General features: G+C 29.1%; 1 protein-coding gene across 2 annotated transcripts; it reads left to right on the forward strand.

The window, feature by feature from the left end:
- The first annotated feature begins 6,202 nt into the window (after nt 1-6,202).
- On the forward strand, nt 6,203-11,571 carry LOC108489383 (protein NPGR2-like). 2 transcript variants are annotated; one of them, XM_053021907.1, is made up of 6 exons: nt 6,203-6,642; nt 7,094-7,377; nt 8,218-8,470; nt 9,117-10,333; nt 10,762-10,909; nt 11,135-11,571. In XM_053021907.1, exons 2-6 carry the CDS (start codon nt 7,117-7,119, stop codon nt 11,452-11,454), a joined length of 2,199 nt encoding a protein of 732 aa, XP_052877867.1. In that variant the 5' UTR covers nt 6,203-6,642; nt 7,094-7,116; the 3' UTR covers nt 11,455-11,571. The 2 variants fall into 2 exon arrangements, with proteins under 2 accessions (XP_052877867.1, XP_017649397.1); XM_017793908.2 differs by having other exon boundaries at nt 6,207-6,545.
- The last annotated feature ends 1,539 nt before the right edge of the window (nt 11,572-13,110 follow it).

Here is a 13,110-nt window from a genome sequence, read left to right on the forward strand (position 1 = left end):
ATCTTTAATATTATATTATTTATATATATATATTTTTTTACATATCTTATGTATATATCTTAACTATATTATGTATGTATTTTAACACTATATTATGTACATATTTTTAATATTATCACGTATTTATTTTTTATATATGTACATATTGATGTAGTATTATTAATAGTATTGATTTTTAAACATCATTATTATTTCTAATATATATATTATGTACATTTTTTTATTTCTATTTTATTTTTATTTGTCAATATTAATTATTATTATTATTCTAATATTTTGATATTTTAATATTTTATATTTTATATATTTTATTATTCACATCATTATTCGCATTTTTTGACAATAATATTCTTGGATTTTTTTACTATCATTTTAAAAACTTTTTACATTTTAATTTTAAGAATAAGGTAATGTATCGATTTTAACACTAAGTCATCGATTTCATCGCTATGTTGGGTGAAATTAATCGGCTCGTGTTAAAAACGAGACGTCCTTCTAAAAAACAAAAAAAACTTGCAACTTCTCATTTCCTTCAATCGGATCACACTTAAATGTCAAATTGAATTCGTATTTTTGAAAATCAAGACAACATGTGTTTAATAAAATACCAATTTTGGGCGTCGCGAGGGTGCTAATACCTTCCTCGCGTGTAACCGACTCTCGAACCCTAAATTTTCTCTGGATTTTAACGTAGACCTAAACTTAGCCTTTTATTTATTTTAATAAGAGATCTAATAGGTGTCCGATCACACCTAGGAAAAAGGATCGGTAGCGACTCCCTGTTTATTTCAAAAATCAAACGTCAAATTTCAAACTTTTTTTCAATAAATCGCCACAATTAGCGACCAAGCTAAGCTAAAATTTTTACGTCGCTACAATACCTTCAATGAGACATTAAAATTGGCTTTTTGTTTCTTCACGAAATTTATAATAATATAGTAACTCAATGAGAAAATTTCAATCAGAAAAAATTCAGATCCAAAGAAAACTCGATTTGAGCCCGCTCCTTTGCACCTTTAATAATCATTTGATAAAGGTTTAATACAAAGGAATTTATATCTTAAGAGTTTACAAAATTTAAAAAAAAATTATTATTTTATAAATGTTAAAGGCTAAATTGATTAAATTTTTAGAGTTTGAACTAAAATGAAATTCTTTTAAACATTGATGATTAAATTTATTAAATATTTTATATTTAAGATCAAATTAACAGATGTATAAACATTAAAAAGCTAAATCTATTATTAAAAAAAAAACCACCTCAACACTTCCATCAAATTTGAAACCGTTAATTAAGTGTGCTTGCCAACGCCACTTCTAATAGAAAAGTAGCAGTGAAGAGAAATACCATCATTTTAGCAAAATAATATACCACATTGAAACATAAAAAATAATCGTAGCTATACACAAAACGAAAATTAATAAATATTTAGTGATTAACGGTACTATTTATTTAAAAATTATTAAATTATTTATTAACCAAAATAATAAATTGAAAAGAATAAAAAACCCTTGAAACCCATAAAAAATAAAATCTATGGATCCAAAACAAGCTTCTTTTCATCAAACGTAAGGTTAAAAAAAAAAAAAAAAAGGCGAAGCTCATCAGGGAGAGCAATGGATCTACTCCTCCATGCTGACCGAAGCTCTCCCTTGTCTTTTACCCAGTGGCAAAAATTTCCATTTAAATACTTTATAATTTATAAAATTATAAATTAATAATAATAAAATTATATTATGACCCTCTAAAAATAATAAAAATTTAATTTAGTTCTTTAAAAGATATAAACATATAAACTGTTAAATTAATAAAATTATATTTTTTACTATCGTAAAAATATACTATTTAATTTCGAATCTATTAAAAAAATTTCCCGACTCCATCACACTGCTTTTACCACTACCAGTAATGATGATCGTCAGACGAGGAAGAGTTCTCGATGTCTCGGCCAAGGGAAGTATTACACTATGGAGCATAGCTATTCTCAGAGGTTTACTCAATTGAGGAAGCAAATGTTTGAACCGATAGGAAGTTGACGAAGCCAACGAGTAACAAAGAGCATAGAAGATACGGTGGAGGTGATGAAGAGGAAAAAACAAAGACTATTTTTGGGATTTCAAACGTTTGGGTTTCTCTTAATTATTTAATTTTTTTAAAATTTGGTTAATAACAAGTATTGATAAATTATTTTTTAATTCCTTTAAAATTAATAAACAACGAGAAATTATTAAGTAGACTTTTTACCATATCAATTATGGTTTCATTCAATAATTTAATGCTATATAACATTATTTTCCAATGTCATTGCAACTAATATAATCTATAATATATATAAAAGAAGGAGTTTAAAAAATATTTGAATCGATGAGAATATCATTTTAAAATTTAATTTAAAATTATTAGTTATAACTCTATTTAAAAATAAGTTGTGATAATTTATTAACTCTAAGATCAGAGGTGTAGCTAGGGGGTTGGTAGGGGACTCGGCTCCCTTAAAATGAAAAATTATTATTTAGGTCCTTTAAAAAAATTTTAAATTAGTAAAGGTAAAATTATACTTTAGCCCCATTAAAATTATAAAAATTTGATTTAATCTTTTAAAAATTATAAAATTAAAATTTCATTCAATTCCTCAAAAAAATTGTTCTGACTTCGCTCCTGTCTAAGATTGACTTATAACTTGAACAAAAATCTAGCATACTCATTACTAATAAGTCAAAATAATTAATAATTATGGTTAAAATATTATTTTGAAATATTCTGAATTATTTTTATTTTCATATTTATTAATGTAATAAAATAAAGTTATAATTTGAATAGAAGTATAAGTATATAAATAGAGATTGATTTTATCTTTTAATTATCACTTAATTAGTGTTAAAGTTATATATTAATTAAAATTAAAATTTAGATCTATAAATAACATCTATTAGTAGCACCAATATTTCAAAAAGAAATATTCAAGAGCACCTTAGAGACAGATATGTAAGATCATTTTAATTAATTTTTTTATAAGTTGTTTCTTCCGTGCCAATCAAGTACTTTTTACATTTTATTAATATTATTATTATTTGTAAACATATGTGAGAGATTTTTAAAAAAGTAAAAAAATACCATATAAGATTTCAATATTTATTTTTAATTACTACAATTAAATATTTTTATTAATTTAATTTAAATATATTTCATATTTAATACATTTAATATAAATATCTTTCGTACTTATCATGAATTATTATTGATGCATGTTGTTTTACTTTTTATTTTAATTTAATAATATAATTTACTTTCTAATATAGTTATAAATTTCTATTTTATTTTAAATATTACTTACATTAAATATTTTATATATTATTTATTTATTGTTCATAAAAAATTAAACACATAAAATTACATATAATACATGTGCTATTAGAAAATATGTATATATATGGGTCTTCCATAGCCAATTTTTCCTCTTAACACAATATGGATGGACGGAATGGAGAAACATGAGGGGTGGGGGAAGAAGATAAGCTGCCAATTTCTTGGAAATTTTTTTATTAAAGTATTAGTTGGTAATTATATGAAAAAAGAAAATCTTACGTAGCATTAGATTATTTGATGTGATCATGATTGATGTGATAAGAAAGGTTTATTTAATAATTCTTTTGTAAATAACATTGACGGTGTAATAAATTGTACCGTATAACATCTTAAGATTCGTCCACGTGTCAAATAATGTTAGAAATTAACATTGTTTGTCAGATACTATATTGATAAACAACATAAAAGTATAGAAACTAAAATAGACATTCACAAAGTAGAGATATCACTTTAGAAGAGTTGATAGAGTTTAAAGAATAAATATGTCATTATTTTTAAAATAAATATTGAGAAAATTATCCAAATTTTTTTTACTAAAGCATTATGGAAACAATAATTATTTACCAAAATAACAAGGATGTTAAATTATTTATCAAAATATTATCTTCTGAATAATAATTTAGTTTTAAAATTTTAAAAGTTTTAAGGCAAATATCCACCATCGATAATGAAATTAATGTAAAAAAAAAGCTCATGTAATAAAATTCCAAAATGAAAACTCCTATTAAAAAATTCAGTTATAATTTTTATCTTCTGGAACATTCGGGACAAAGCAACCATGAAACTAAATAACTAAAAGGAAAAGTAAGGAAAATATTTTATCAGGAAACTAAGAAGTGTTTGGAAAGAGATAGGACTAGCGATAACCATTTGATTGAGTCGAAATATTTCAAGTTTGTTGAGTTGACGAATTTTATTTTAACAATTAAATTAATTTAATTTAAAAGAAATTTCAAATCGAGTAAAATTTTTTTGAGTCAAGTCGAGTTGAGTTAATAAATCCTATTATTTATACTCAATGTTGCATTTACGTGGACTGATTATTTAACTAGTAGACAAAGTATAAAATTATTTAACTATATAAGTAAGGTTGATGGGTAAACATTTATCAAAAGGACGTAATTTTAACTTAATGGTTTTAACTTTTAATTTTAAAAAAGATAAATATTTATCAAAACGATATAGTTTTGCTTTTTCTTATTTGGATATTCGGATAACTTGAATTGTGTAATTCATATTCGAGTTAAACAGAAAAATTTAATTTTTTTATTCAAGTTTATCTGAATAACTTAATTGACTTGAAAAACTTGAACTATTTAATTTAAATATTTAATTTTTATCAAATTTTTGAATTGAATTAGATTTTGCTTAATCTTAGTTAGAAACTATACCTATGGTGGTTAGAATTTAAAAGCCAAAAAAAGTGAGGATGGATTTGGATGGAAATGAAAAAATGAGGGCTGATGTGTAAAGGAAAACTTACATGTCGTAATATTATTTGAGAGATCATTTTTTATATTGTAAAATAATTTATGTAATAATTTCTAAACTCTTTATCCCAAATTAAGCGAAACACAATGGCGAAGTAAGAGACGGTTGGCAACGCTTCGATCCCTTAAAATTTTTTTATTTAGGTTTTTTATAATTTATAAAATTTTAAATTAATAATGATCATATAATTACTCTTTAACTTTTAAAAAAAGGTAAAAATTATTTTAATCATTTAAAAATTATAAAGATATAGACAATTAAAATGATGAAATTATATTTTTACGATAGTAAAATATACAATTTAAGTCCGACCCACTCACAAAACATATCATTTACTATCATTACAATACAAAATTAATCAATTACAATCTATAAATGTATTCACTATAGTAAAACTGTAAAAGAAGTACGAGTAAAATGCTCCCCGTATTTTTTCGTTCCTATGATACATTTTCATTGAATTTTGATCCCACATTTTATAAAATGTTTGTATTGAAACATATATGTTATTAGTTCATAAATTAGTATTAATATATCGATTAAATCTTAATTCGATTAATATTAATATTATTATTAATGTAAAAAATTATAAATTTTAACACATTAAAACGCGTTTATCTTCTATTTAAAAGTTAAAAATATTTAAGCATTATATATAAAACAAAGCACCCGTCATATTAATTCAATATGATAAAAAGCAACAATATTATGCTCCTATTTGATTATTGATTGAAATCCATCAATAAATACAATTATGAAAAAAATTGATTTTATCAATAATCCTTTTTATTCATCTACATTAAAAATCAAATCTATAATCATAAAAGAAGAAAAAACTTTTGGACAACTGTTAATACTGAAAATCAGTAAAATTAAAAAAAAATTTAACGGTGAAGATCGAATTCTCGATCACTAATTAAATTTTATCATTAGTTAAGATAGAAGAAACATTTAACATCTCATTAACTCGTGTAATTTTTGGTAATAAATTTTAAATTATATACAAAATATAAAATTTATTAAATGTTTATTTTAAAAAATATTAAATGTTTCATTTGTTTTTAATTAAAACCGGTTAAACTCCAAATTGTAGAATGCAAAATGTAAGAAAAAAAAGACAAAGGGAAAGAGTTTCCGGTTTTTGACGATCAGTATCCGGCTAATGATTGTCAAACTTGGGCACTAAAACACATGAAAAGGCATATTTGACGTGGCGCATAATTGGAGCAAGGCTTAAGAAGCCAAGCCACCGTCGTTAAATTAACCTTTTATTGATGGACCCCACCAACCCCATCTCTGACAATATTTAACTACCATATTTAATTCCTTTTCCTTCATTTATTTATTTATTTTTTCTTTAATGTTTTATAATCTCCAAATCTTCTCGCCCACGATCCAACTCACATTCCATCCTTTGTTTTTGTTTTTTTTTTCTTTTCTCTTAAAAGAAGAAAAAATAAAAAATAAAAGGAAAAAGGAAAATTTAAAGGAAATAAAAGATTCTTGAAGGCATGGCTTCGGATTCTTCGTTGATTGATTAAGGTTATTTTATTTTTTAAAGTTATGATCTTTTATTAAAGGAGGGCTTTGTTTGGATTCGAAGGGGCAATCTTGATAAACAGATGGGTGGTGTTACTGTTGATGTCATGTGGTCTCTTTTCTTTTCTGCTGTTTGGCAAAACGAAAGGCGAGCTCTCTTTTTTCTTCTTCTTCTTTTTCCTGTTTAAATTTGGGTTGGACTCGAATTTACTGTCATTTCTAGAGTTTATGGATTGTTTTTCTTGGTAAATTTAGTCTCTTTTGCTTTTTTTTTTTTTGTTTTTAATAGTTTAGAATTATGGAGTTTTTATTAGTTATTTGGTGAGAATTTTTGAAGTGGGGTTGGTGAAATATTGGAGGGTTTTTGGTCTTGATCAGTAACTTTTTTGTTTTTCAATTGTGGGTATTCGGGTTTTAAGCTTATCTTATAGCACAGAAGAAATTAAATCATGATGATTTATTCTTTTGTATAACTTACTGTTGGAATTTGATTTCACTTTTGGTTTCTAGATGCCTTGAAATATTAAATTTTGATTCTTGAAATCTGTTTTATTGGCACAACTTTCATCTTCACTGTTTATGGATTAGTCTGATTTTTATTGATCATCAAACAGTGTATATACTAGTTATGAGTTTGTATCCTTTGGATCTGCTATTACTGTTCTCATAAAGTTATTGTTGTTTTGCACTTAGTAGATTTTGGAGAGTGGTGAAACAGTATGAAGAGCAAAATACGGATTAAACAGCCGAGAAGAGGTGGACTTAGGCGGGATTTAGGGCAGATAATGAAGTGTTTATGCACTGGAGAACAATTACGAAAAGTAGACAAAATGATACCTTCATCAGAATCCCTTGCTGCCAAAGATTATTCACTGAGTGGTTATTCTTCAAAAGTTGGTGTTCCCGAGAAAAAGCCAGATACTAGGAATATAGAAGAAGCTGAATTGTCCCTGCGTGAAAGTAGTTCACTTAATTATGAGGTTTCCTTCTTTTCATTATTTTCGGCTCCCAATTGGATTTGTAGAGTGATTCTGTGTGTCAATGCCGTTCCTCAAACCTGGTTTCATATTGCTTTTCCTAAACATCTATCAATACCACGACTTCTCAAATCTGGGTTTAGGTCTATTTTATGTCTATTCAAGCCATCTTCTCAGTCATTTGTAGATTATTTTTATCTGTACTGGTAACTGATGTTTTTCCATTCAAACAAATCTTCGTAACTGTAAGCATGTTTCCATGCCATCTGGTTATTCTACTTTGCTCATAGCTTGAGATCTTTATTCCATCAAGTTCAGTAAAAATGTGCCAATATAGAGATGCAATTGTTTACTCTGATGTGATTTAGGATTAAAGTTGCTAGTCTAACTTTAAATTCAATATTGTGCAGATTCTACTTGTCCTGTTTCTCTAAGCAAAGCTGGAAGTTATCCATTTCTAAAATGTTTTTTGATGAGTAACTGATTAACACTTAATACTTATACAATTAAGGTCATTTCTTCTTTTAGACCAATCGTGTCAATGCGGTAGTGTTGCTTCTTGCATTAATAGGCCATTTTTATTTTTAAAAGCACCTTCCACTTGTGGCTGCTCACTTATCCTCACTCTTGTCAACACTGCCTGTGTGAAAGTGATCATACTATATGCATTTGAAATTTGCAGTTATTTGTCTTGCCTCTTATTTCCTACTACTGTACTCAACCTGCCTTTGCCTTTCTTTTCTTTTTGCCGCTTATTTTATCTATCTTATGGAAAATAGTTGCAGTAATTCTATGATCAGTTTGATTTGCTTTCTTTTTGGCTAAGGTGTCTGCAATTTGCAGGAAGCTAGAGCATTGCTAGGAAGAATTGAATATCAGAAAGGAAATATAGAAGCCGCACTGCATGTGTTTGAAGGAATAGATATTGCGGCAATATCTCCCAAAATGAAACTCACCCTTTCCAAAAGAGTTGATCGCCGTAAGAGGCGATCTCATGACTATGCTCCTCCACCGATGTCTATACATGCTGTTAGTTTACTACTAGAAGCGATCTTTCTAAAAGCAAAATCATTGCAGCATCTCCAGAGGTTTAGAGGTATTGTTTGATGCAGTAGTACATTGATCTCAACTCTTTAATTATATAAATCAAGAAAGTGGACCTGGTTTTATGTCATTTATAAAAGAATGCTTTAGTTTTTTTGCTAATATAGATGGAATTTCCTGACTGAATCTTCCAAGATACTAGTTTCCAATAAGATATATTGCTTTTTTTCCTTTTACCCCTGCTACTTGCAATTTTATAATATTACACTTTCATTCATAATTGGTGAAATGGCATGTTAATAATTAATATTTGTCAGTAAATTGATAGATATTGCTATTATTAGTAGTATATATGAATTTGTTGTCTGAAATTCTTCTAGAGCTTAATATTTTCCAGTTCAAAATTGCTTTAACAGCGTTATTTCTGTTATCATGATTGGGATAATTCTAAATCCCAAGAATCGAGCAAATTTTAACCTAGAACACTGCAATGGTATTCTAGTTTCTTTTGTTTTCTTATTTATTTTATGCACAAGCTTCCTTGCTACTTGGATGTGGTTTGTCAAGTCTGTTATCATGAAGCTCATTGTTGTCAGATGCCCTTTCTGGTTCTCATCTTCATGATACGTTTCTCCTCTGGGAAAAGGCAATTCCATCATCACTGCATGGCTAACGTATATTTCCTCCCATTCTTGCAGAAGCTGCTCAAAGTTGTACAGTCATTCTGGACATAGTTGAATCTTCCTTACCAGAAGGCTTGCCTGAAAATTTTGGTGCTGACTGTAAATTGCAGGAGACTCTAATCAAGGCAGTCGAGCTGCTTCCAGAATTATGGAAATTTGGTGATTCTCCACATGAAGCAATCTTGTCCTACCGGCGAGCTCTTCTCCATCAGTGGAATCTTGATGCAGAAACTACTGCAAGGATTCAAAAACAGTTTGCCATTTTTCTTCTGTATTGTGGAGGTGAAGCAAGCCCCCCAAACCTCCACTGCCAAATCGACAGTTCGTTTGTCCCTAGGAATAACATAGAGGAAGCTATACTCCTGTTAATGATACTTCTAAGAAAAGTATCTTTGAAAAGAATTGAATGGGATCCGTCAATTTTGGATCATTTGTCATTTGCTTTCTCCATGTCTGGGGATTTGAGAGCTTTGGCTAACCAAATAGAAGAACTGCTTCCAGGGGTTATTAGCCGCAAAGAGAGATACAATTTTCTAGCTCTCTGTTATTATGGAGCAGGTGAGGATTTGGTTGCTTTGAATCTATTGCGGAAATTGTTACAGAGTAATGAGGATCCACACTGTGTTCCAGCATTGTTAATGGCATCAAGAATTTGTGGGGAAAAACCTAATCTTGCGGAAGAAGGGATTAAATTTGCTCATAGAGCTCTTGAAAGCCTGGATGAAGAATGCAGTGAGTTGGAAGGTACTGGTAACCTTCTATTGGGTCTGGCTCGATCGACACATTCAAAATCAGCCTTATCTGATTCTGAGAGGGTGTCCAGACAGTCTGAGGCCCTTCAGGCCTTGGAACGGGCTTGGAAAATTACAAGTATGAAAGACCCTAACATTCTTTACTACCTCTGCCTGGAAAATGCTGAGCAGAGAAAGTTGGAAGCTGCGCTATATTATGCAAAATATTTGCTAAAACTAGAAGGTGGTTCTAACATTAAAGGGTGGTTGTTGTTGGCTCGCATATTGTCAGCTCAAAAACGTTTTGTGGATGGTGAAATCGTTCTCAATGCAGCCTTGGACCAAACTGGCAAATGGGATCAGGGAGAATTATTGCGCACCAAGGCTAAGCTTCAAATTGCACAGGGACAGCTCAAGAGTGCAATCGAGACATATAGTCAGCTTCTTGCTGTTCTTCAAGTTCAGAGTAAAAGCTTTGGTTCTGGCAAAAGGCTCCATAAGGTCTGGTTGTAGTTTAATCTTCCTATTGACCTATAATTTGTTGATTTCTATCTTTTTGGAGGAATCTGAAATGTTTTCTTCTACTAAGTTGACTTTAGGCGGTAGATGGGTTAGAAGGTAGATTTTCGGAAATGATTGCTGTAGATCGTTCTTCTTAATGTTATCGTTCTTGTTAATGTTTTGCATTTGATTGTGTGCATGATACAAACTTGAGCCTTATTACTGTTTGAATGTAGGGTGGTAAATGACCTTTTGTAGCATGAAAGGGAAATTATGGTTGCCAGTTTTGAAAGTTATGACATCCTATTGAACTTAAGAAAAAAATTGTGTCCTTTGAACATAAAAAGAGAAAATTGATGGTCGAAACAATTTTTGTGGAAATAAGAGAAATTTTAAAGTGGCTTACCTTTTCACTCAACTATTTACAGGATCGTTCTTCAAGAAGTTTCGAACAGGAGATATGGCATGATCTAGCTTATCTGTACATAAGCTTGTCACAGTATCAGGATGCTGAGATTTGCCTTTCAAAATCCAAGGCCATCAATTCTTACTCTGCTATTAGAAGTCATGCCACTGGTAAGGTCATTCTTCCTTGGGTTTATGTTGTAATCGTTATACAGTAATTCTTGTATTCTTAATGTTCCCTGAATAACGCCTCTGACAGTCAAAGCCGTAGATTCATAGATACTATTCTCTTTTCTTAAGATGATCCTTCTTCTATTGTTCAATCAAAGTAAAAAGCTTCTTGGGATTCAAGTTAAGGGTTGGTTACCTAGTTGAATAAAACATCTTATTTTGCAGGTGTACTTTATGAGGGAAAAGGCTTATTAAAAGAAGCTCTGGAGGCTTACTGGAATGCTTTGGGCATGGACCCGAATCATGCCCCAAGCTTGATATCTGCAGCGGTTGTGTTGGGACAACTTGGCGGCCAATCTGATGCAGTGGTGAAAAGCTTGCTGATGAATGCTCTCCGAGTTGATAGAATGAATCCGTCAGCATGGTATACTCTGGGTCTCCTTCACAAAGATGAAGATTCTCCGTCTTCACTATGTGAAGCAGCTCAATGCTTTGAGGCTGCAGCTATTCTTGAAGAATCGGCACCTGTTGAGCCTTTCAGATAGCATAACACACTTCTCCCTGCCAATTTTCTGTAAATCATTACATGTTTTCTACACATTCTGTCCTGACAATTATGTGTTCTATGTTCTTCATATATATATAAAATACAAATAGCAATATGATAGGGTTCTCTCTCTCTACCTCCCTCTCTCTCTTTCTCTAAATTCCACTTTGGCCTTTAAAACATTATAAAACATTATAGTTACATCTCAAACTCCTGATGTTATATTGATCAAACTCTTATTTAAATTGTTAATTTAATCGTTAAATAACATGTCAGATATAAAACTAAAAACAATTCAAAGCTCCATTATTTTCTTCTAGGTAGTGTTCGAAAAATATCTAATAATTAGATTTGAGTGTAATTGCTTGTATACATAGAGATATCATGTTTGGGTAACAATTATAATTAGTAGATCCTATTGGATGGGTGTAATTGGAGTACTCTTATTACACTTTCCAATTCTTAGAGAAAAACTCAAAATTAGGCAGGTAATTATAACTAAATCTAAGCTTTCCAAATATTCATTCTTGATTTAACTTTTAAAAAAGTTATATTATAAACATGAAGATGTATGTGTTTTTGGGATGATTTATTGCCAAAAATTTTTAACGTTATATTATAAAAAATATATATTATATAAAATACTGTAAGTGTATTTTATAAGATTATAACAAAAATTATAATATTTAAATCCTAAATTTTTTTAAAGTTTACTATAAAAAGTAAGTTACGGGATATAAAAGTATTGTAGAAATTATGACCAAAAGTATAGACATAATTTATTTATATGTTCATGTTATACATTATAATAAACAATATACTTATTTATAAAAAGAAAGTGTTATAATTTTTACTATGATTTATTTATAAAAATAACTTTGAAGTTATGACAAAAATTATATTATTTATAAGAAGTGTTGTAAAAGTTATTAGACACTTATGTGTTTATATTATATATTATAACAAATAATATATTTATTTATAAAAATGTTATAATTTTTACTATAACTTAGTTATAAGAAATTTATGTAATTTTTTTATAAAAGTTAGCACTTTATAAAATCTTTTTTTATAAAACTTATATATTATAAAATTTATATTTTTCACTCAATTTAATCTAATAAGTTTTTTTTTTTTTTCAAATTTAGCTGTGAATGTTTTCCTTTTCTAAGACCCTTTAATCAGCACAAAATGGAGTTTCGATCTCGACCTTGTTTGTTCCTGGGATATAATCCTATGCATCATGGTTACAAATGTAGACATGATTCGGGGCATATCTTCATTTCTAGACATGTTTTTAATGAAAATGTGTTTCCAGCTGTTACGTCTCAAAGTTGTGCTCAAGAGGTTCCTTCTTTTCTATTCCTATTCCCGTGTTGTCCAAATCCACTGATTCTCATTTTCATGGAGTTGCAGATGAGAGTTCATCATGCTCGCACAATGAAGAGCCTAATGTACCAAGGTCATCTGCAAATGAGTAGCCTGTGGAGAACCTGAATCAATCATACTCTTCATCTGATGAACCTAATGTATCTGAGCCAAAATTGTGTGCGCAGCCAGTTGAGGAATTGCTTCCGCCAAGTGCTTCTCCTGATGAATTTAATGCTCATGAGTCCTTAATGGATAAGCAACCTGTTGATGATACATATGCTCC

Source organism: Gossypium arboreum, chromosome 11 (assembly GCF_025698485.1).
Source record: "Gossypium arboreum isolate Shixiya-1 chromosome 11, ASM2569848v2, whole genome shotgun sequence".
NCBI lineage: Eukaryota > Viridiplantae > Streptophyta > Magnoliopsida > Malvales > Malvaceae > Gossypium > Gossypium arboreum.